Source organism: Motacilla alba, chromosome 3, assembly GCF_015832195.1.
Source record: "Motacilla alba alba isolate MOTALB_02 chromosome 3, Motacilla_alba_V1.0_pri, whole genome shotgun sequence".
NCBI classification, from domain to species: Eukaryota; Metazoa; Chordata; class Aves; order Passeriformes; family Motacillidae; genus Motacilla; species Motacilla alba.
This window is the reverse complement of record NC_052018.1, coordinates 26,723,734-26,749,254: the sequence shown is the minus strand read 5'-3', so window position 1 is coordinate 26,749,254 and position 25,521 is coordinate 26,723,734. Positions and strand designations below refer to the sequence as shown.

The 25,521-nt window shown below is 35.0% G+C and overlaps 1 protein-coding gene across 9 annotated transcripts in view; it reads right to left on the bottom strand.

Moving 5' to 3' along the window:
- Positions 1 to 258: 258 nt before the first annotated feature.
- The window catches only part of PHF3 (PHD finger protein 3), a 49,607-nt gene continuing 24,344 nt past the window's right edge, over positions 259 to 25,521 (bottom strand). For 8 of the 9 annotated variants that reach the window (XM_038131822.1, XM_038131830.1, XM_038131823.1 and 5 more), the window contains 12 exons: positions 16,493 to 16,817; positions 15,274 to 15,451; positions 13,604 to 13,754; positions 13,321 to 13,477; positions 12,160 to 12,276; positions 9,990 to 10,121; positions 9,420 to 9,552; positions 8,727 to 8,919; positions 6,975 to 7,122; positions 5,773 to 5,862; positions 4,433 to 4,628; positions 259 to 3,308 (listed from right to left, as the gene is read on the bottom strand). In XM_038131822.1, the coding sequence (XP_037987750.1) occupies positions 1,135 to 3,308; positions 4,433 to 4,628; positions 5,773 to 5,862; positions 6,975 to 7,122; positions 8,727 to 8,919; positions 9,420 to 9,552; positions 9,990 to 10,121; positions 12,160 to 12,276; positions 13,321 to 13,477; positions 13,604 to 13,754; positions 15,274 to 15,451; positions 16,493 to 16,817 (3,994 nt within the window). In that variant the 3' untranslated portion in view covers positions 259 to 1,134. Of the gene's footprint in view, positions 3,309 to 4,432; positions 4,629 to 5,772; positions 5,863 to 6,974; positions 7,123 to 8,726; positions 8,920 to 9,419; positions 9,553 to 9,989; positions 10,122 to 12,159; positions 12,277 to 13,320; positions 13,478 to 13,603; positions 13,755 to 15,273; positions 15,452 to 16,492; positions 16,818 to 16,938; positions 20,457 to 25,521 lie in introns of those variants that run through there. The other variant, XM_038131831.1, reaches the window with a different exon arrangement.

Sequence of the window (25,521 nt, the reverse complement as noted above, 5' to 3'; positions counted from 1 at the left end):
ATTTTAAAAAGTATTAGAGTAGGTGATTTTGTTTTCATATCTGCATGTTGTTTGGCATTGGTGGATGGTAGTCCACAAAATACCAAGTTACCAGAAGTCCCAAGGGTATAAACACTTTTGCCCTTCTCCCCTCTCTTTGTTCTCCAAAACTCAAAACAAACCAAGGTATGAAGTGTACAACAAATGTGGCATTCTGTGACTCACCCTTCTATATTCATTTAGCCTACAGTTTCACAGCTATGAAATCAAACACACACAGTATGTGAGAAAGTTTTATCATTTTAGAATCAAAATATCCCTTAAAATATTTACATTTTACAGTAAAAAGGATAGCAAAACACAAAGTAATGTACAAGCTTAGGTATTCAAGTTTTTGAAGCATGGAAAATGGTGGGAGAAATGAATTTACTACTACAAATAATTTTCAAGAATTTAGGTTAGAAATGCTTTCTTATTAAAACAAGTGCAGTTTAAAGCAGTAACATTCGAGCAGCTCAGCCTTCCAATTTCTGGTCACAAACTGCTTCAGATGCTTAGGAAAAATTTGAAATATAATATAATGAAATATACTTGAGTTTTTATTGTACTACTGAATAATTTTTAAAAAAACCCAAACTCTTCACACCACTGAGCATATTACATTTTGCTATAACATGTGGATTTTGAGGCTTTGCTGCAGTCTTTAAAAACAGTGCAATTTAAAAACAAGGGTATTGTATGAAAACGACCTTTAAAATTATCAGGGCATCTTAAAACAGAAGAGAGCACAAATTACCAAAGGCAGCAACTATATTGCAGACTTGACTAAAGCCAACTTCCTCAGCTAAGAAAATTCCTAAGCCTTTATTGCATATTAATAAAAAGAAATCCTTAAAATTTTGAATATACAGCAATGTAAAATTTTTAAAATATTAAACTCCTACTTCTAGCGATAGTTGGTATAATGAAAAAAAGGATGAGTATTGGTACATTGAGTGGTACCAAAACACAGACTTGTTTCTGCAAAACACCAACACAGAATAAAAAAACGATGGCACAATCCTAGCAGGCTCTCTTTTTTTTGTCATACAAAGTTTTACGACATTACTCTAACAGTTTATTTAAATAGAATTTTAAAAGACTGCCTGCATCTTTTTACCTTTTACTTTTAGTTCTGTCACTGTGGTCCCTATGTCTCTCTCTGTTTTTTTCACTTTCTCGTTCTCTATGCTTGTCTTTGCTTTTCTCCCTCTCCTTATCTTTTTCATGAGCCTGTTCATCACTTTTAGGCTTCTCTGTCTTTCTTTCTGGATTTCTAGTCTCTCTGGGGCTTTTTCCATCAGCAGCTCTATCACTGTGTGGGGATCGCACTCTTTCTTTGTCTCTCTGTCCTTCCTCTCTACTCTTCCGCTCTCTCTCTTTTTCCTGGTTTCTGTCTCTGCGCCTGTTTCTTTCAGAATCTTGCTCCCAGTATTTTTCGTTGCTCCACTCTTTTTCATGTCTGTCTTTTTTTTGGTGATGGGTTTCACTATAAAGTCTTTGTCGATCATTTTTTCCTCTACTGAATCCTCTCTCTAAATGCTGTTCTTCTCTGCCCCAAGGATCGCTGTGGCGTCTTTCTGGTCTCCTACTGTCTTTACTCTGAAAAAAATTTTCTGGTCCCAAAAATCTTGATTGTTTGTGAGCCACTGGTAGCCCTTGTGCAATGGGTCCGGCATACTGTGGTGGCTGACCTGATAAATGAGCTACTGGTGGCCATGGCATCATTGGATTTTGAGGAAAACCAAAGCCAGGAGGAGGAAGAAGCGGAGGTGGTAAATGAGGAGGGAATCCAAACATGGGATTGTTTTGTGGAGGGAAGTTATGAGGTGCAGGAGCCTGAAACTGAAATCCAGGTGTATTAGATTTAGAATGCTGAAAATTCTGCTGGGGAGGTCCAACAGATGGGAAGCTGCCACTTGCAATAGGGCTTGGGACTTTGGAAATAAATTCAGAACGAGAAGAGTTTTCAGTTTCAAAATGAGATGAAGTTACGGCTGGTCCTCTTCTAAATGAGTTCACTGTTTCAATGTTTTGCATCAATCCATCTTCCTGTGAATGTTTGGTATCTTCTGCTTGTGATGCAGCTGTGTTATCTGCCTTAGCTGCAGCTGAACTGAACTGCGCCTCATTGGTTTGTGCCTCACTTTGATACAGGTTTAAGCCCCCTTCTCCAGAAAGTTGTTTATTCTCTGGTTCTCCTTGATCATTTCCTGAAGCATTTTGTCGGTCTTCATTTCTGCTAACATCTCCATCCTTGTTTTCTGAAATATTAGTCTGCTGGTTTCGTCCAGCTGCCTGTCGTGGGTCTCTTTTAAGATTAATAAATGGTGGTGATTTAGAGGTATTAGCAGTAGTACCTTCAGCAGAGCCTACATTAACATTGTTCTCACTGGGCTTTTTTCCTGAATTTGATGAGGAAGAAAAGCTGGAATTTGTGCTCCTTCTAACTTCCTGTGTAACACTATCCTTGTCCGGTATCTGTCGCTTTGAGTCGTTCTCTTTACTTTCTTCAGTTTCCTTATTTTGTGCCTGAGCAGACAAATTTGCTAAAAATGCTTCTGTGGATACATCTGGAGGTTTTCCCTTAAGACTCAGCCCTATCAAAGAACCAGCACTTCTTGCAGAACTTGAGGTCCCTACAGCTGCTGCATCCACAGTTGCAGCAGTATTAGTGGATTCTTGAGGATCATCCAAACCAGTCTTTGCTTCACCTACTTCAGCAGTTACATCAGAAACATCCATGGTTTCTTCTTTCAAGGTTGCCTGTTCATTTAATAATGGTATGTCTTCACTAGGACCTGCTTCTGACTTGCTGGGCTCATACACCTGGCCTGTTGTACCCAAGAGGCTTTGAAGAATATCATCCACTGGCAACGGTTTATTTGCTAGCTCCAGAGTAGAAGGCTGATTTTCCCATCCAACCAGGACTCCAGGAAGAAACCTGAGAGGCTTTGGTGGTTCATGTTTGGTACTTTCCACCAACGGTTCAATAACTGCTGGAGCATCGTCTGTATTAGACTGCTGTGGTTTATTTCTCTGCTTGTGTAGCACAGTTGTGAAGGAGTTAAAAAAATTATTTTCCTCTTCTTCTTCTAGTGCTAAATCATGATGTGAGACTTCAGGTTTGCTTGGCTTGCTTTTCTTCTCTGGTGGCAAGCTACTTAAGGTACTTTCAGCAGCTTCATCTGCAAAACTACTGGTAACACTTGAAACAGCAGTAATCTGCCTCTTCATCTTCTGGCGAATTATCAATCCCAGTAATAAATTTGGTCGATGTATTTCAATCCCTGTACAAAATTGCAACAGCAGTTTATCATCTCTTTGTATTTTGGTTAAGGCAATAATTTTAACAAAAATAACCCTCATATACTTGCAATATCCTATTAAAAGTATTAATCTTATGGCATTTGAATTTGTTCTGCTTGTCACATTAAACATTAACAATACTTAAAATAATAAAAATATGTATTTCCAGTATTAAAAGTATGACTTCAAGCACTTCAACTTAAGATTGGTTCAAGTACACTCTAACTTCCAAATAGAGAATATGAGACAGATAGGAAATCTAATCTCATCAGAAACAGCACAGAAGTTAAAACAGCAAGTTAGTCTAACCAAGCTACAACGGTAACAGTGGTAGCAAAGTATAATACAAAAAAAAAAAAAAAAAAAAAAGTCTCCTCATCAATTTAGAGATATGTGTTAGACATACTTCTTCAAAGATTTACCAGGAGCATATTTCAGAAATGCTTCCCTCCTTCCAGGAAAGGCACTGTGTTTCAAGGCATACTATTACCCATCTCTTCACTATCTATTTTGTTCCATATAACAGAAAAAAAAATTACTTATAGCTCATTCTCTAAAGAAAGATTATCCACAAATTTTTATAACCAAGATAAATTAATGTAAAGTAACTCAAGTGTACGCAGATCAACTGAGTACCATTTCAGGACCTTTTCTTCCTTACCCATCTATATTTTAAACTTTCAATGTATTTTTTGTAAGAAACCTTGGAACACTTGAGAAAAAAGATTAGTACATTTCAAATAATGAAAAATACTATTTTAAATAGAGAGTATCAATTTGAAACTTATGCCTTCTACCATAGTCCACTTGTGTGACTCAGTTTACTGACACTGAAACCTACAAAGCCTCCTGTGTTAGAGAAAGAAGGTAGCAGACATAAAACAAGGTGGTAAACACTACTCTTTTCATCTTCAAAGTATCACAATAATTAAGCAAGAGGAAAGAAATGTCTTTTCAAGGAAACGAATATAATAATACTATGGAAAACTAATTACGTATTTGAGTGAAATAGCATTTTTTAATTTTATTTCCTCTTATATTTATGTTGCCAACTTCTTTAAGTAGCATTGTGATAATAAAATTCCGAATTCCAAGCTATACTTACCAGGCCCATCAAAAGGCACAAGGTGATGAGGGACTTTATCTGAGGAACCTAAAGGGATGAGGTACAAATCTTTCACTTGTTTCATATTATTGGCCGCTACACCATAACGTTTTCTACTGCTGAAATAGGCAAACAGCAATGCATAGGAGATCTGATCTTCTTCAGTTACTGGGGTAAAGCGAACCACGCAGATCTCCTGTTTACAGAATGAGAGGGAAAAAGATGGTCAAGAATATTTTTCTGTGAAATGTTATTATTTTACTGACTGCTCTTTATTTAAAAGAATGGCACTGAGGAGAAAAAGCTATGCCAAAATACCAGAGAACAGAAGAGACAGAAGGAGCAGAAACATGGCCAAAAATAATTCAGAACTAGATAAAACAAGTAGAAAGCATTTAGTGTGAAAAAATTAATTGAAGGACATGACAAAAGAGCCAATATTTTAACAGCCAGCTAAATAACAAGTTTCAGGGAAGCTCGCCAGCTTGCAATGAATTATTCCACTCTCTACCCTTAACATTACTAGAAAGCTGTATGTTGTAGTCTGTTGTGTCCAAGACATCCGTTAATAATAGTGGAAGACCAGTATTCAGATCCCAGAATTATGCCCAAAGCCCAGCTCAGGAGCTGATGCTGTTTGAACAGCCTGGAAGAATGCACAAAAGAGCCTCTGCAAAACTGGGACGGCACCGAAGCAGGCTGAAATAACAGGCTGAACTTTGTCAATGTCAGCAAAGGCAAAATGCAAAATGTTGCTCTTTGAGCTGGAGTAACCCCATGCACCAGGACTGGCTGGGGGACTGGCTGGAAAACAGCTTAGCATAAAACGATGTGGGGATCCTGGTGGACAAGCCCAGTATGAACTGGTGATGCATCCACGCCAAGAAGGCCTACTGCAGTCTGGGTGTCAGAATCAAAGCAGTTAGCACACCAAGGGCAATGACTACTTTTTTCTATCCAGCACTTGTGACACACCACCTGGAAAGCACTTTCAAGTTTTGGGCTCCCCAGCACAAGGACAACAGCGGGACAAGTCTGGCAAAGAGCCCCTGAGATGGTTTTGCACAGGGTAACACTTGAGAGGTGAAGTGGTATCCAAACATTCCTGATGAGTTCCTGTGTCAAATGAAGACAGGTATTCTCAAACAACAGGTGACAGTCTAAGGTTAGGTAGGAAAAAAATAAATGCCAGCAGCTGCCACCCATCCCATTCAACATAACCATGAGATATTCCTAAAGTTCACATATTTTGCACATGTTTCAGAGAGAAAAAAAAAAGTATCTTTAGGATGACTAAGATGCACATTAAATAGCAAGTCTTTACTAGGCAAAATTCTTACCTTGGTCCCTGAAGCTTTGATTTTTTCTACATAATCCCAGACAGTGTGGGGAGATATCCTGCCACCTACTTGAATACTATCAGGTAAATCCTATGAGAAAGGACAACAGAAATGTGAATCCAAATAAATCTTGTAGTATATTCTTCATCCAATATCTGTTTCATAAAATTCAAAACATACTTAGTTCTTTTATTTTTTAAATTTTAATTTAAAAATATCAGTAGAAATTACAAAAGAAGAAAAAAAATAAATTTTGGACATTTTAGATTTTCAGTACAAAGTTAATGATATGTAATAAATTAGTTATCATTCAATACTGTTCATCTACACCTTGCCAAAACTATCCTTTCTGGTAACATTAACTGCAAACATAACTGTACTGTGCTCTGGGAACATTCAAGCTATCCATCACATCACACAACAATGAGAGCTCCACATCTATGTTTATAATAAGGTTTCAAAATCTTCATTGTGAGAGGAAAACATAACCTACACGTGCATGTATATAAAGATGTAAATTCTTGGATACTACTGAGTTCACTGCTCCCAAGCAAAAGAAACAGACTTTCACAAAATTATTTTTTTTAATAAAATAGAATAGTTTTGAAAAGCATATCATACTCATATATCAATCCTTTAGTATTAAGGCTCACTGCATGGCCTGCACTTCCCTCAAATCTACAGCAAAGTAAAGACAATCTTATTAACAGAAGACCTAAGTTCTTTTAATTAGAAAGCTGATGCATCCTGTGTACCTGTCAAGAAGGAAAACTGTGCCTTATAAGCTCTCTGATCTTTATTTTGTGACATGAAGACAGCTATTATAAGCAGTTACATGCTTTTCCAGTCTCTCAGACACAAAAGAGAACATTACATAAACTTTTTTTTTCAGGGACAATTGAATCACAATGCAAGGTTTAGGATCAGAATTGCCACCAGACAGGCAAGAAAATGAAAAAAAAACAACCCCTCCGTTGCGCAGGTTTCTGTTATAGATGGGAAGATGAACCAGAGGTTCATGTAATGAATAATGCTTGACTTACAAATATGGACCTTAACCTATGTCCTCCCACAAATACTTCACTCAGTACAATGTTCATGCCTCACTGTCTTCCATAATTATACTAATATTAGCCTACAAGGTAAATAAGTTGGTAAAATTAATAAGTGAATTGTTCGTTCTTTTCGATAAATATAAATACCTCTGTTAAATACTCAAAGGAGCCAGAAACTGGGTAAGCCTTAATAACAAATTTTGCTACTGACGGCATGTTGATAAAGCCCTTCCAGATGAAATTCAGGCGTGCCAGAAACAGACTTTCACATTCCACAGTACCAGGCGTTTCTGACCTAAAAAAAGGACAAACAAAAAACCCACTCCATTTACAACATGATATATCATGCAAGACAGTGTAAATCCTAATTTTTCTTTATCACAGAAATGTAGTATTATCAAGAATCTTCTTTTTCTGTTAAGCACACTGAAGGTTTAACAAAAAATGACAGGCAGACAACCACGTTTCTTATCTTCCAGCAGAGTAGCTCTATGGTACAGGAATAGTTAGATGAGCAGCACATTAGTTCTCTAGTCAGTATTTTTTAAAAAAAGAGAAGTTGTTTAGTCTGAGAATTATCTATAATTCTCTGTACTGAAGAGGACACAAACACATACAGGTGCTGCAGAGCCAGAGAGATGTTCCCCTGCCACAATTAAAGATGACAACACACTGCCTGCTGGCCTATACTGCTTTCACAATTCCTACATTTTATGCCACCACTGTCTGTTCACCACCTGAATGCCTGTGTCACTTCTACTCTCTCCTTGTACCACAAGCTGGCTCCTCATGTCTTCTCATTTATGCATCACTTCCACATCTTCTGTGAGTGCCTCCTTCTAATTCCACCTGTAAAAAACTGTTTTTCCTGTCTTTGAAAAAAAGCCTCAGTTTTGTCAACAAAGCAGCTGAAAAAAATTAATGGGATGACTTAAATAATTTCACATGAGAGTGTTTCTCAACCAGAGAGTCTCCTTATGGAAAAGACTACACATTTCATCATTTCCCAGCATGTTGCTATCAAAATATTCTAGGCGTGCTATTAGCAGTTTTAAGCTGCCCAGTAGTACCAGATGTTGTACTGTTACAGTAACACTGTAACCTATGTTTATTTCTGTCGACACTGGAAATTACCTTGAACTTGCTGTAAGCTATTCAAAAAACAAAGTTCACTATCCTTGGTAAAAGATCACACTGTCCTGATAAAGGCAAAATTTCAGCATGAACTCTGGTCAATTCTAAATAATTGGGAGTGGATGTTTTTCTCGAAAAGCCTCCCTCACACCAAAAAGAAACAGCCTCATAAACTGCAATTTTCTTTTTAGTGAGTAGCAGAGTGTGGAAGAAAATGAAGAGAGAGCTGACAGCAAATACAGCAAAACATCAAACAAGCTGCTGTTATGCTGTTACCTGCCATTTCTAGAAAAGCACTAATTTGGAATTTGAAACTAGCCTGATTTATCAGTGTAAATGCTCTATTTAGAGCAATATCAAATTCCCTGAATTTATATATACACATACACAAAGATACACTTATTTAAACGCAGCACTATATATACACTATGTGCCTTAACAGCAAAAGACAATATGAAATTTATATACTGATTTTTTGTAATATGAACTCTTTTTAAACCTTGCTGCACAAGAAAATATTGGCTTTTTGGGAAAAGTAAACTGTGTGGTAATTAGAAGTTTGTGATCACAACTATATATGTAGTATTATGTATATAAATGAACAGCATTTACTCCAGCAGAGAACTCAATTCTAAAAATGTGTAAAACTTCAAGTACACAAATGAATTAATGAAACGCCATTAAAAAAGTAGCTTTGGACATAATAGCTTAAAAAGATTAATAATGTCTTTCATTTAAAAATACTGTTTCTACAGCTTATATTACTTTGGGAGAGGTGTGAATGACTTTGATGAGTCTTGCTTATCATCTTCCAGTAATTCTGAAGCTAAAATACTTGACGTGGAGGAGAGGGCGTCCGCAATGCTCTCTGCTTCATTGTCGGACTGCTTCCGTGCAACCCCAACAGACACCTTCACCTTCTTCCCTGACAGATCATCAGTAGGTGGTGCCATTCGGCCTGCAGAAAAGGAAGCACAAGGGGTTTAATTTTTTATTAAAGAAACAAAAAGAGGACTCCCTCTGAGCTTCCTCTGAACACAAGGAAGACACACCAAAAATACTACATATTGCCACTGAAGTGGAATAGGATACTTATTTTACACATATTTATACTCTGTATGAAGTATTACATTGTATACGTTTATACATTACTAAACATAATTTTGTCACCGTGATGGCATAGGAAAAAGAAATGAGGAATCAACAGTAGTATGTACATCTACCATAGGGATTGCACTCTCTGAAGCAGTTTTTTTAAAAGAAGACAAGTTTATGCCAATAGACTACCCCTTTTAATAGTCTCTTTTGTAAATTATGAAGTAAAACATTCCTTCCACAACTTTGTCAGCAAACTAAGTAAAAACACGCATTTATTTAAATTCTTGAGGTATATTGATATTTATGACTGAAAATTGTAGAAGTGCCATCTATTTATTTTCATGCGCTTTTCCAAATTACCTATGCAGATTTTGCAGTTTAGATCGAAGAGATGATTTTTATGTTGACTTGTGGTGTCTGGAGATGCAGATTCATTTATTTCTTTATCTTTTTCAGCTTCTTCTGACTTCTCAAACAACTTCGTATTAGGTTCCTAAGAAAAATCAAACACATTTCAGTTAGGCTTTTTTAGTCCCTCTGTTAATATCCCTAATATTGTTTGAAGGTTTTCCTGCATTTTTCAGGCATTTTCCTGCCTTCAGTCATAAAGCTCTTCCTTCAGCTATATAGCCTAAAATTCTGTCAAAAAATCTTCAGATTCATTACAATAACTAATTGGTATTCTCAAATATATTCAGGTACCGTTTAGAATATTTTCTAATTTCTACTATTGCCAGAATGCATCATACAATCACAGACACAACATAAAAGGAAAGAAACCAACAAAATCACCAGGCCAAGAAGTCAGTAAAGATAAAAGAAAAACTATCAAGTAATTATAGACTTGAACAACAGAATCATAAACAAAACACCTCACAACCATATTGCCTATGTACTAAACACGCTATAGTGCCATGCTTTCTTTTCTACCTGTATTTCCATTACTTCCTCTTGTTCTTTCATTGGTGTCTCACTTTCAATTTCTATTTCTCCTTTGTGAGTAATTTTTGTGATAGGTCTTCTTTCAACCTCCCTTTGTTCTTTCTCAATCATTTCAATTGTCTGTGAAAACAAGTAGTTATATGTAATTATTCCCATACAGTAAAATTTGGAAATTCAAAAATATAGGAGATAACAGTATTGCAATTAGGGAACCCTCTAGAAAGAAAAGTAATACATTCTTATTTTGCAAGTGTAAAGTAGTTTCATAAAACAAACATGGAAGAAGCCTGTCTAACTACTTCTACAGCATAGCAGTAAGTACTTGCCAGGCATGTATTTAAATAATTTATAAAGCAAACCATCAACACTGAATTAAAATACTGGTAATTCTGATTTCCCAAGAGCTAAAGAAAAAAATATATCCATTATCTTCCCATAATAATAGGAACAATGTAGGATATAAATATATGCAAATTTGTATCATTTTTCAAGATTGTTTTTTAGTACATAAACTTAATGATTCATCTCAAGAAAAAAACTTAAAGGTATTTTTAAAAGTAATGGAGATGCTAATTCTGCTAGCACTGATGCTTTGCTTTCTTGCAATAAAATAAAATATAAACCATTATTTCTCATCTTGCCTCTTAAAGCATATTTCCATTTCTTACACCAGGAAGAGGTTGTGTTCGCTGTGCCAAACATCTCAAGCCTAATTTACTAAGGAAACAAGAATTCTATGATTGCTTTAGCTATCTGAAAAATACCAACAATACTCATAAATATCCTGGCAAAATAAAAAAAAAAATTATTAAGTAGCAGTCTTAATGCCTTGCTTAAACAGTAACACAAAAAATACAATCAAGTGATACATCGCTATTTATTTTACATGTTTCTAGAAATTTTGAAGCATTTCTCTGAAATAATTAGGACCGTTCTGCAATTTTTTGAGCAGCATACACTTTTTTGGGAAAATATTTCTCGTAGCAGTGCAATTTTATTTTGCATGGTGTGTTTTCAGAATTTCACTGATGTTTATAAAAATAAATGTAAAAAAGTTCCAATACAAAAGATGGGCTTTGGGTAGATACAGAATCAACAGGACTTTTCATTCTTTCTAAGCCCTTGAAACAAGATAATCAACAAGTGTTTTTCCACAGAAAGTAGCAAAAAGTTATCATGATTCATTAACAGGTCTAGCCACAGTGTGCAATGACAAGGAAAAAAACACAGGAATAACTACTATTGCAAAGCACACTGCCATCTCTAAAACAGTATCCCACTCTACTCAATTGTTATTACCAAACATTCATTCTGAGCACACAGATTAATTTACACTTCTCAAACATTGTGCTTTTAGATTTTATGATATGTGGAATATAAATACCAAAGATCCTGTCAACATAAATCCAGATTTTGTAAATTAGAAATTTTAATGGCCATTTTTAAGCAGCTGCAGTTAGTGTCAGACTAAATGCCAAATAAATGGAGCAATAAGTAACAAAAAGGAATTTTCTATAAAAATACAGATCCTCTTATTCCTGTTTCTCCTTCTACACTCTCAGCACAGTACACAGAGTGACGTTCTACTTTGAGAAGTCATGCCTAAACTAAGCTAGTAAACTTCTTACACTTTCTTGGGTTTCTTTTGCTGCCTGTTTTTTTTCATTCATTGTCCCTTTAGGCTGCTTTTCTGACTGGCAGATCAGGTCTTCAGCTCTGGATTTACTTCTTGGGGACTGATTTGTAACGCTTCAGCAGTAAGTTAGAAACAACACCAGTTTGCTCTGGTTTGGTTTGTCCAGTATCTGTTTCTCCCTCTTTAAGAAACTGGTGTTTAAAAACAGCAGCTCTAGCAAAAGCTTTAAAATCTTGTGGAAAATAAGGACACAGAAGCCTTCTTTCAGTCAGAAAGAAGAGCCAGCAGCAACAAAGCTGCAAGGCAAAGGAAAGTGCATGGCTGCCTCCCCTAAGAAATTGACTACACTCCTTTCACTTCTGTCCTAACAACATCTTTGGGTTTTGAGTACTAAATTAATCACAGAGATCCTCCTGCTTGGTTGCAACATCCATTCTGCTCTTTCCGCAGACACTTAACCTGCAAACAGAAGTTACACATGCTTAGGCAGTCAAATAAACAAGTTAAGTTGACAAATCTTACATGTCTGTTTTCTCTTTGTCTCCAAGCAGCCAGCTCTTTGGAAGCCAGTTCTTCTGGGCTCATTTTTATTAGATGATCTGGAGTAACCTCTCCTTTCAGTACTTTCTTAAATAGGATCTAGAAGAAAGAAAAACAGTAACTGTTGCTTTCAAGACAAAAAAATAACTCGCAGCAGGAAATAAATCACAGAAGTAACATACAACATGCTCTGTACAGCTAAAGGGAGTGTGGGTTTGTAATTATCTCCACTCCAGGAAGCAGTACTAGACTGTATAACATAAACAGCTTAATTCCAGAGCTCCATTTATTCTACGTAACAATGTATCTACATTTACCCTTAATGTTTAAATGTGTAATTAACTGCTGTTTCAAAGGAGTAAGAGTTTATGCCCACTGCAGCAGTAACTCCGACAGTTCAGTGTTTTTGTTTTTAAAAGTGCAAATCCTCTGCATTACACAACAAAAAGAATAAGCTATTAAAGAAGATATCTATGTTTCTTGACTAAATGAAGTCCTAAGGTAAAAAAAAGACAACCAACTACTTTAGCAGTATGAGCAAAGAGAAAAAAGAAGTTAATTGTTAGATAAAAGTTAAGGTAGAAGTTCTTATAATTTACAATTGGCTAACTGTAATAGCAAAATACTATACACAAAGCGATTTTATCAGAATAACTGATAAAGGACAAAAGACAGAAGCTGAGGAGGAATGATGTTAAATAATGGGCTCATAGAAAGCAGAACAGAGAGTGAAGACCAAGCTTGAGAAACCTGCGTGTGAAAAAGCACAGTGAGGAGATACTGGACAGAAAAACAGTAGGTGTAGTACTGTTAAAAATATGGGGGGGGAACAGGAATATCTAAATAACATATCGGTGGTAAAGAGAAACACAAACTAGGCAAGCTATATCTACTACAGTTTGAAACCAAACAAAAAAACCTGTACACTGGGAGCAAAGAGTTGGAGAATTGATGATGGGGAAGAATACAGAGGACACTCAGTGCCCAGGAACAAACAACATCAAAAAACCAAGGAAACCCAAAAGAAAACCCCAAACCAGTAAACTACAGGAGGATTGATAATGTTTCTAGATTGAAGATTGTTCCTTTAATCTACAATAAATCAAGGATTTCTGCAAAGGACAACAGACAAATCACACATACATTATTTTTAGGATCTTTCAGATTGAACATTAAACTTCTGTATTTGTTCTTATACTTTGCATCAGTGTCTCGAAAAAAAGAAAACAGCTCTCTTTCAATCCTTGTGGCAACTTTTGCTGCTCTCTCCTCAGGAATCTTTAAACTGGAGTCTGTCAATCTATAAGAGAACACAATGGCAAAAATTACAAAATGCATCCAAATAATTAACAATTTTTCCTTTGCCTTCCAAAGGAAAATATTTATAAATACAAATTAATAATTTCATTTCTTAATATATCTTTACCTTTTCATAAGAATTTCCTTAAGAGATTGCTTAACGCTTTGTCTTATCTGATCAGCAGAAGGCTTGGAAGCTGGCACAGCTGGCACGTGTGTTGCACTAATGGATCCTTTCTCATTTTTCTTTTTCTTAATTTCTTGTTTCTCATGCACACCTATCAAAACACAGTTAAAAACTGTAAAATACTCAAGTAGGTTTATTTAGAAACTTTTGCTGCTAATGGAATTATTTTAATGAAATTTTATTTTTAAACTGCTAAGAGGTGATCCCCAAGAAGAAGGACTGGACCCCTAGGATGGCTGGTTTGTGTTTGGTTGGGGTTTTTTTCTTCTTTGGTTTGGATTTTATGTTACTTAGATTAATCCAGAACAAAAACTTCCTTAGCAGAAACAAGGGGTTTGCCCTTTGATTTGCAGTATTTTTGTCTACACCAAACTAAGACAACCAGTGCTGATTAGCTTGATCTTAAGTATGATTCTTTACTCTAAATTTTTGTAAAAGCATAGATTCATCTTACAATGAATAAACTAGGAAATAATTTACTATGAAGCACATATAAGCATAATAAGCTTTACTTTAAAATACTATTTTACATTAAACTTAGCATTTCTGCATCTGTTAGCCATCAGAATTATTTCAACTATAAAAATCTCATCTTATGACTGAAGTAACACTCGAGGTCATTATAGGGTATGTGTCATAAATAATTCAAATACTGAATAAGTCTAATCAAACTAAAATAATTTCAGAAAAATTACTGACTTCCAGACAGTCAACTGAAAACTCATTTGTGTCAGCATGTGAACATGTCACTAGTTTTGAGCAGCACCCTTCAATTTAGGGAAGAAATGGGAACTAAGTAATATTCTTTTCATTTTATAGTCAGAAAGAAAAAAGAACAAATTGAAGACTGATAAAGGTTTCTAGAATGCATCAGTACTGGCAAAAGACCAGAAGAGCTAAGTTATGTATTTTTAGACAAAAATTCAAAGCTGGAGTTTCAGAGTAAGATACAGTTCTCACACAAAATCTCACTAGCTTTGCTGCTGAGATTTCAGTCCCAAATAACAACTTCACATTATGATGACCTTAGAAGAACAACGCTTCCTGGAAGGGAGCTGAGGAGACGGCAAAGGTTGCTGGGAAGGTAAATATGTCCCTTCAACCTTTCAAATTAATTTTAAATGAAAATCTGATAACTCGGAAAGTAATATAACAATCCCCTCTGAAATTAGTTGATAAGATTGTCAATTTGTTAATTATTATCAAAAGACATCAGTAAGTCAAAATATAATTTATACAGCAATTAAACCAGTTTTATGTATACAAAGCATTTCATAGTATTGTATGAAAGAGTATTTTAAAGTCTCATACAATGTAAAATAAAGTTTAATAGAGACGTCTGTGTACTTTTTCTCCCACTTTTGATCACGTAAGCATCCTCTACTATTGAAAGAGGAAACATATATATATCTAGGACATATCTACCTACTAAATAAAACTGAAAAATAATTGAGAAATAAAGATCATAAATGTTATGGAAACAAACAGCTCTTCAGATCATGTCCACTATGGAACATGAATTGAAAAACTGATGCTATAAGGAAAAGTATCATCCTTCACTGTACACAGATGTGAACTGCAGCATGGAGGACACCCTCAAAGCTTGGTACCTGATTTTGTGGACCTTTCCATTGTACTAAGGGATTCTTTACTTATTTTTTCATTTTTATCTTCAGGGGACCGCCGAGGAATTGCAGTAGTTTGTGATCCCTTCCGAGCAGGAACATGCTGCCCTTTTTTAGTATCTGAGTCTCTGGACTCTGGCAAATTCTTCCCATCCCCAGATTCCTGAAAGAAACATTTGCACATGTTAGCATGCTACTGAATGTTACAATCAACCTCTATGTAATTACCATGTATTTTTCCCATTTTTTCCCTTTTACACTGTACAATGTATCCCCTGGATGTATGAGTCACCATATAATTTTCTGAAGAATTACCGAACAATATCCCAAATTAGTGCCAAGCATTGCTTAACAATCTCTTTCAAATATTGGCTCAAGATACAGCACAGACAATTTGCATTTAAGCTCTGTGTTGACAACCACTAAGTTTGCAGTTATTTTAAAAAGTCAGAGATACCGATGAACATCCCTTAGCCAGTTTTAGCCACAAAGGTCACTGATGTTTAGAAAGCATATGTAAATTAAAATTAAAAAGAACAGTTCACATTCCAGAATTTCAATACTACTACTCAGAAATAAGACAGGCTTACTGATGATTACATTATCATGAATATGACACTATATACTAACAAACTGAATTGTCTCAATAATCTTTGTAAATTATCCTTTGGTTAGTAAAATTAGACATAAAAATTAGAAAAAAAGTATAAAAACCCCAATCAAAGCACTAGGCATTCCTTTCTACATACAATCTGAAAAAAAAACAATCAACACTAAAATACTGTTGTTGTATTATTTCCTATTGTTTATCTGCAGCTTGTAACACATAGCAAATTGACAGATGTCCTATAATATGTTTAGAAATCTGAAAGAAAAATCCATTAGGTTCTTCACCATTTCTTTGTACACCTGTATATATAAGTTTATATACACATAAAGGAGTAGGACTTCAATGATCTTTATGTGTCCCTTCCAACTCAGGATGTTCCATATGCCTATGATGTAAACATATGCCTGCTTAATATAAGAAGAGTTTAGCAATACCCTCTTGATAGAGTCAAGCCACTTAGAAAATGAAGTAACTTTGCAAATAATTTAGATTCACAAAGATGTCTGAAACATGGTCTATTAACTGGCAATGGCACACGCAGAAACCTTATAAACCCAGTAATTAAGAGAACTTAAAACATTAAATAAGACTCACCCGTCTGAAGATTTTGACTTTGTGCTTCCCAGTGTCCTCTGTTTGCTTCATTTTTTCAGTCGTTGTATTTAGATTACATGTAGGTGTTTGCTTTGACATCCCCAGTTTTTCACACTCAATTGCTTTTTCTTCTTTATGCTCAAGTTTCACTTGAGTTTCTGGTACATTTTGATCAAAACACTCCATTTTTTTGTCTTCTTCAGCACAGCATTTTACACACACATACTCTTTATCTTCTTCACCCATCTGCTGTGCTTGAGAAAGGCTCAGTCCAACACAATCACCATGAAACCAATCATCACATCTACCACAACCTACCATAAACCTGAAAACAAAGTAAGATATAAGTCAGTGAAAACTGTGAAAGAAGACTATGAAAGAAGATACAGCACCTTCAGAAGGATATATCTTATTTGTTTTGATTTGTGTATCTCAATTATTCTTACCTAGTAAGTGATTTCCTTTGGTGCTTTACATCCATCTCCAGCCTTACGACATGGTATGATCTTCCCAAGAGGTGGTTTTTTTGCCTTTTTGCTTTTTAGAGTAGTCCAAGAGATTATCAAACCTCACTGTGTGTCACTTGCTTCCAAATCCTACCAAGCTTCTTTTCAGATTATCAATGTTCTTACGAATTTTAAAAAACAAAACAAAAAATCCAGCAATTCTCAGAAACAGTAAATTTGTTTGAAAATACTTGAAAATTTTCTTGCAAGATATTATCCTTGCTTTCCTACAAATGACTGTCATCATTCACCACAAACACAGCAGCAGCTGCAATCTTCCACAGCAATATGAGGTCTGTAAATGTTTTGACAAACACAATGGGTATATCAACCTATTCTAAATTAGTTGGTATTTTACATCTCATTCCTTAGACCATTACTACTGAATTATTTCTAGAAAGTTGCTTTTCATTCGCTTTACTGATGAATATGGGGCCAGCAGTTTAGCTTCCAAAACCACCTGTCCAGCTTGCAACGACTATTTTCTTTTAAACATAGTACACGCTTTTGCACTACTCAGCCATTTTATTCAGAGCTAAGTTATTTAAAGAATGCTTCAAACATCAAAATTACTATCTTTTAAAGGACACCCTTCAGCTCACAACTCACTTAGCTGCATTATTTTAAAAGCAGAATCAACTTTAGATACAGATAGTACTTTCAAAGCATTGTAAAAATCACCTGGTCTAAAATAAAAGCATAATTTCTGACTATTTTGTGGAAGCATTTTGAAAACTTCATCAGGTATCACGAACACCTAATTGCACTGATAGGTACTATTTCCAGTTCAAGTACTTGGGAATGATGTGGAATTCCAAAGTTTCACAGGCTAAAAACCAACTCCTTCAGGAGACTTACGTGGTAGAAATTATTTTTTACAAATAATGAATTTAGCACCAAGGAACAGCTTTCAAATGATGTAGGACGATCTCTTACAATATCCATTTACATTCTCTTTCCCCTCATATTTTTGACAGGGCGGATGGGAGGGGATTGTTTGTTGGTTTTTTTTGTGTTTTTGTTTGTTGGGGTTTTTTTGTTCAATTTTTATTTCTTCTTTTCATTTTATTTTATACTTATATAAACTATACTCAAAATATGTACTTTAACATATAGTCTGGATGAAGAAAATCCAGAAAGACTGTAAGTGTATTGAAGGAAGTAGAAATTCTTTGGTAAAACTAAAAAATTATTTACTGAATTCCTAGGTTTTGAATTTCATAGAAGACAGACTTGACTTAAAAAGTAATTAATGAAAACCTGGTTGTTTCAGCAATATATTTAAGAACTAAATATGCTGACCGGCAAACCCTATTTCTTTAACCTAATACCTTATAGATCTCTTCCATTAGGTGAATTGTAAGCAAAATGATACCTAACTTAAGTATGTCCCCACTCAGGCTAGGACCTGCTATCTGCTGACTTACCTACTTGGTGGAACCATATAAACATTAACAAGATGTGCTCAGAGCAACTCCCATTCTCCTGAACTGTAAATGAAATTTCCAGGCGGTTTGATGCAGGTGTTGTATTCAAGAACTACTGTCACCTCAGAGATGAAAGCTCTTATTAACAGCACACATTTGAAACAAAAGAAGAAAAACTGTGTCTTTATGTTCTGTCCCTACCTACTCAAAATATGTCAGGATTACATTCTGCTGAAGAAAATATTATTTTGATGCAAAATGAGTCTGAGAAGTTTTAGAGGTCCATCAGATTGAGAAAAAGCCTATGATAAAGTTTGCTAGATTTGAAGAAACTGGTTTTTAAACTAGTTTGGGAAGAAAAATATTTTCTCATTTTGAATTTTCTTTTTCTGAGCTGCAAGTACACTAATAGTATTACTTGTCACTAGCAAACAGTATCTGCCCATCTACTTCATAATTTTAATTAGAAAGGCAGAGGTTCCTTTATGTTTTTTCAGTATCTCAATCTTTTCAGATTCATGTTCCAGCAAATTGCAAAAACAAGAAAGGTAATGTTAGGGCACAATTACTTCTGATGGTCTCAGCAGAGTAATACCACTGCATTTATAAACACAGTAGAAAAACAAGAAAGAAGCGACAAGACTGCTACACAAAGCTCACTGCTCCTTTCTGAGAGCCTGGAGTCAAACATGCATGAGCAGGAAATAAAAGGTGAGTGCCTATTTCATAACTGCAAGGGTCCACAGTGGTTTCTTTACACAGAACACACCTTGTACCACTGCAATAAAATACTAGTAAAGCTCTGGGAACAATGAAACTGGTTAAAAAAATTCCCCATGTGAGATTTTCTGCAAAAGCTGAAATAAAGTCAAACCACAGAGCCAAAGCATCATGCTTAAAGGGTGTTTTGGTGTCCTAAGGAATTAATGCCTGTGGTTCAAAAACAAAAGGAAACCAAGAATACACCATCATGAAGCCACAACTGCTATTAATCGAATTTTTATTAAAATATATGTATTTTTTTCTTCAGTTTGTAAATTCATGCATTGGATTTGTTATATGAGGAAGATGGACTGCAGCATTTAGTAACCAAAACAAACTTTTGATTTGTTTTTTAAAAATTGGATATTTGCTGAAGAGATTAAACTAAAATACATACGATGCTGCACACCTTTTAATTGACAGCACATGGAATTTTTCAGCTTAGCTCACACATATTAAGGGGGATAATAGAGATGGTGTGTAAGTAAGGCACCAGGATAGGTATCCAGTATTAAATCTTTATTTTCAGGTCTATCAAATAAATAATAAAAATTTTAAAAGTCAAAAAACCCTACAATGAATTCAGCTCAGAAAAGACCATTCTTCACTAAGACTACACATCGAGAGACAGGTCATTCAAGCAAACTACTGAAGATGGAAGATTCACTTGGCTTCATTCCAGTCTTCACAAGGTTTCAGTTACACTATATTTTAACACACACAACAAAACTTCAAAATTCAGGATTAAGAAACCAAGACTACAAAAAGAATCAGGAAATGTCCATGATGCCTGCTCTATACAACACAATGTATTGTTTACAATTGTTTTGCTTAAACCTAGTTATACAAAATAGTAATAAAAACACTGGTGCTGCCTGCCTAAAAAAAATCACTATTTCTACCAGCTGGGGCTTTGTTTTCCACACTAGTCAAATGCAAGACTGCAACTTTTAAGGCTGGGAGAGAACATACTGATTTTGATACCAGTAATGTAGATAATCCTTTTTTACCATAAGGCCACTTTTACATCTCTGTCTGTTTCTCTCATCTGTACACGAGACAACTATGATTTGTAGCAATTATAATTAGGTAATGGGCAATGTTCAAACCAAATAGGGGAGTCAAAAAAAACTGAAGCCTGGTTTGAAGGCTCAAGGATGTCCTTTTGCACAGTTGTTATTTTTGACTGAAGAGGTTCTGGTATCTTGGACTAGTAAAACATCAAAGTTTCTGACTGCAGATTGCTTCAAATCTGAAGTGCAGGACTTTTACCCATGTTGTAAGGCTGGATTGGAAGATGTAAAGCTGAAAGAGAAAGAAAAGTATATTTTAAAATATTAAACCATGCCCCATTCAATGAAAGACTTGCTTTCTTTGGACTTTAATATAAAAATCATTTTTTTGCAAGAAAAATTTTATAAAAAAACTGACAGATGACAGCAGACAGTACTATAGCTCATTGGGAATTCTGCACAGAGTATGCTACAGTTTCATTCCTTTAAAGAATCCCCCTGGTAGTCCACATGTAAGCATGAAAAGAGACACCTTAAAATTAGAAATTAACAGCTGAAACTTAAAAAGAGACAGAATAATTAATGCAAACCTGCCACAATCTCTGTTAGGATCAGAATACTTCCTTTAGTGTGTTATTTGTAATAAATTAAAATAATTTCTTGATGAAAAACTCAGGACAATTTATTTTCGAAATATATGGAACATGTTTAAAAATTACCTTCATATATTCAAGTTATGTAACAGCAGCAAGTTTCCAGAGAAAATCATTACTGTAAAATGGGCAGAAACCATCTTACTTATAAAAAAGTTTTTCATTGTAAAGCTATACTTGAGTAAAGCAAAATAAACATCAGGAGTTGTCAAGAGTTATTCAGCAGTGTGGGGCAGTAATGAGCATTTTAAGATTAATTAATAATGCATTGCCAGAGAAAATCATTTCGTTTCAAAACAATTGCTTCTCTTAAATCTTTAATGTTTTTGGTACTGAGCAATTGGAAAAAATACCACAACAGGACTCTGATCTTAACAAAAAAACCCCTCAAAAAACCAAAAAAACCCAAACCAAACTATTCAAAATAACACCCTAGCCCCAAACTCACCAAAGAGGAGTAAACTCACTGGTCACTTTTTAAGGACTTCAGTACTTGAAGCAAGTACCCCATCTGCACTTTGTCCCTTAATGGCACTGTTCACCAATCTTCTACAGATCTGTTATGAACTTGCATTAACATTTCAAGTGTTTCTCTGCTGCACCGATGCTACAGTCCAGCCAATGTTAAAGCTGGGACAAGATACTCATGGCATGGATTCTGCACTACCTTGTAAGCACACAGAGACATGAGCAGCTCCACTTGCTTCCTTTTTGACAACGTCTAACACAAGTGACATGATTAAGTTCTGATCTTCTAGAAAAAACCCACAAACCTGTCTCAGATCTCTTTACATGGAATTTGCAGCATACAAAAAAGACACTGCAAACTTATTGCCTAAGTACTAAATTTCAATTACCCATCTTTTATGCCAGATGTTTCTTCTCTTTCTTAAAGGCATAATTGTCTTTGCTATTTATATTACAGGAACGCCCTCCAAATAGGAAGTGGCAGGAAGATAAACAACTCTATACTTTTTGAATTAAAGATGAATTCGTGAAACATGCCAAACAGCAAAGCCAAAACCATTAAATTTCCCCAAAACCCTGAAAATAAAAGAGTATGCCTCCTAATATTAATTACAAACCTGCACTAATAATTATGCAGGCATATACACACATATATACATATTATATATAATCATTAAGGGAAGCTCCATTACCAGTGGATTCTACACATGTTGCATGTTGCAGGATAAGCATCATATGCTTTATAAACTGCATTTATAAGCACTTTGTATTTATGCTCATCTTTTATAAAACTATTTTGGACAACTTATGGTATCCATTTGCTTGATTCCTTAATGCCACTGGTATTAATAATAATCCTGCCAATACTGCAGCATAGTAACATAATCCATAAAAAAAATCTACAAATACAATTATGTAACCATAAACAAAAATCACAATGGAGTCCTTCCCTTCATTAATTATACATTACAATGTTATTTTGTTTATATTGTCATTCAGTTTTTCTACAGCTGTGGGTGGAAAAGCACCATAGCTTTTAATGTTGCAAGGCTTTTCACAGAGGAAGAAAGCAGTTACAGAGGCAGAAAATTTATAAGCATCATCCATTACTGTAAAATTATGACATCTTGCATAATCTGCTGCTTAACACACTCAAACTACCTAATGGACATTTACTAGAACTCAGGCACCATTATTATTCTAATTACTCTTCCTTGTGAATAATGTTTTCACAACAAATTGTTTGTTGTTTACTATGCACTGATGCCAGCCATCACCACCCTAAAAAAAATATGCATATGTAATTCAAGGGTGGCTATAAGTTTGGAGTCTGAAGCTCCTTTCTCAACCACTCTCTTTTGTATTGGCTGTGCAAATTGTATGATAACCTGGATCCACTATAATTTATTCACATTTAGCACTATTTCTAAAATACAAATCTCCTAATAATCTTTAGTATGGGTAAAAATGGTTTGCAGTTTGCACCCATCAGCCAAAGTACTTTTTTATACTACAGTTCCAAAGGAACTTTTTAGGAATATGTGTAAGCAAGAAATCAGGAATACTATACCTTTGCTAAATTAACTTCAGCACTTTCCAATTAATTACCTTTTATAACATTACTAACTTTTTCTCCATATTGAAGCACAGTTGAAATGTGGGGGGAAGGAACACTCTAAGTAAACTCTATTCCTGTATCACTTAACTTTTCTGTGAGGTCTGAGGTCAGTTTGTGTCTGACCACTCAAACTGGATTATCAAAGCCCAAGCAACAACAAAACAAAACCAGAAAAAAAAAAACAAACCACAAAACAACAGCAGAAGAGAATCCTCAAACTCCTACAGCCTATTATAAAAAATCTGACTTGGAATTGTTGAAATCAAGAAGAAGTCACCAAATTAAAGTTACAAACTTGCTCTGTAATGTTTTCTAGAACATCTGCTTAGAAACAGAGTATCTCAAGTTGTATAATGAATTATTAATCCAAAATTGATGAAACTTCTTGTTAAAGAAGACAGACTATAGACAAGGGAGACAATCTGAAAAATGCCTGTTAGATTTTTGTCTATTTGTACAAGCAAGGAACCTGTTCAGGCCTCCAGCTGCAGAGAATTTGAACATCTACTGTGAAAACCAGAGAAATTTTACATTAGCAGATTTCTCAATGTCTGCAGAGCTACCATCTTCATTTTGCACTATGCCAAGAAATTACATATTATTTTTAAAATTCAACTGTCTTTAACAACCCTTAATCTGTCTTCTGGAAAAGTAACTATTGTTTGTGACAAAGCTTAGTATTTTCAGCATCATCATTAGGAATCTGAGTAGTAACTAAAATTTTCCAATGTGATATGCAGATCCATGGACATACATACTTTTCATCTATAGATAAATGAAAATTTTTGCATATGATTTATGTTATTAGCTGATTAGAAAACATCTGACAGCGGTATGGGAACACACTGGCAACGTCAAACATGTTGAAAATAATACTATGAGTAAGAACAACTCAAACCCTGCACTAAAAAAAAAAACCTTTCAGATGCGCTGAAAATTACAAAAAATCATCTGACTTATGCAGAAACACAAGGCTTAGTTTTCATATGAAAGAGAAAGTCGTTTTAGTTATGTAGCAAAGATACATTGCAATACATCAAGCATGAAGGCTGAGAGAGTCCTAAAGCCAAACACTGACAACCCATTCTCTGAGTAATGAAAAATACATATAAAACAGCTATGATGGTTACAGCTTCTGAACTTCAAGACAAATGGAAAAGAGAGCATGAAGTCATTGTTCAAAGCTCAGGTGTCAAACAATGATGATCTATTAACAGAAAGCAAGCAAACATTGTCTCTTACAAAGCAAGACTTGTAAAACTTTTTTGATCATGCAAATCTCATGTTCATAAAACAGAATTCCTCCTTTCCCAAACTCACTGTATCTGCAGGACAAGGTAAGCATACTTTGACTTTGCATGTGGCCAGCAAATTACTGCATGTATTCCTAAAGATATAAATTTACTCCATTTACCACTGCTGATCTGAAAAAAACTCTGAAGTATCATCCTTCTACTCCTGTTCTAACAGGCAGAGTAAAATTACTCTGGGTCTGTGTAAGGCCTATCTAAGCATCGCCCTTTGGGAATTCTGTACACAAAGAAAACTGATGCCACAATTTCCACACGTTACCTTCAATCTGAATCAATTCTCCAAGCTTGATATTACAATAACAACAAGTAAGTGGCTTTACATTTATTAGAGGGAATACACAAAGGTTCAAGTGACTACTACTCTGCATCCAGAATTTTAAATATGTTACTTTAACATGACATCCTCCAAAGCTCTTGGCAAATTACTTCCCAGTTTGGGGCTGCAGTTTAACTTCTTTTCCTATAAGCAATTTGTACCACAGCACTGAATAAAATTTCCAAAATTGAAATAACCATAGAGCTATAAACAAAAATGTTGTTTCAGATCTCAGCTCTGCCTTTAACATTTCTTGAACACACAGCTATTTGACAGCATTTGTGTCTTGCACTTTCTCTTTTTCGCTTATACAATGAGAAAAAAGGATAACAGTGACCAGCTAGGTGGTTTCAAAAGGGAAACAAAAATTCCTTGAAAAGCAGTCCAAATAGCAAATTAAAATCCCCTTTTCATTACAGCAAATGTTGATAGTTTTGATGGGTTTCCAAGAGGCAGAATTCAAATTTATCACTGTACACTTCTTCTCTTTTGCACTGTCCTAGAAATATTTTCTTTTTCTTGCACTAATAATTAAATTAGGACAAAATGCCAAGGCACAGGAGATACAAGTTTTGCTTCCTCTTGTATCTTAATAATAGCAAGTGAATCTGCAAGGTTTAAGTTATTTGTAGCACAAAACTACAAAGTAAAGTAACCTGAAAAAAACTGAAACTTTATTATTTAGACTAGTAATAATACAAAGTCATGCACTGAGAGTCTTAAATTTTCTGTTATTAGGCATGAAGCTCAATAGTGCAAGTTTCCTTACTCCACTACTGTGTCTCTCTCTCTCTTTTTGTTTTATATACAAAAATTCTGTGTTCATGTACTAAAAATCTTTCTACATTTAGCAAATCTGATTACCTTCTGCTGAAAGCACTGGTTGTGTCAACAGTTTTGCAATGCAGACATAAAAAAATAACACAATTCCAATACAAAAACCCTAAAACACT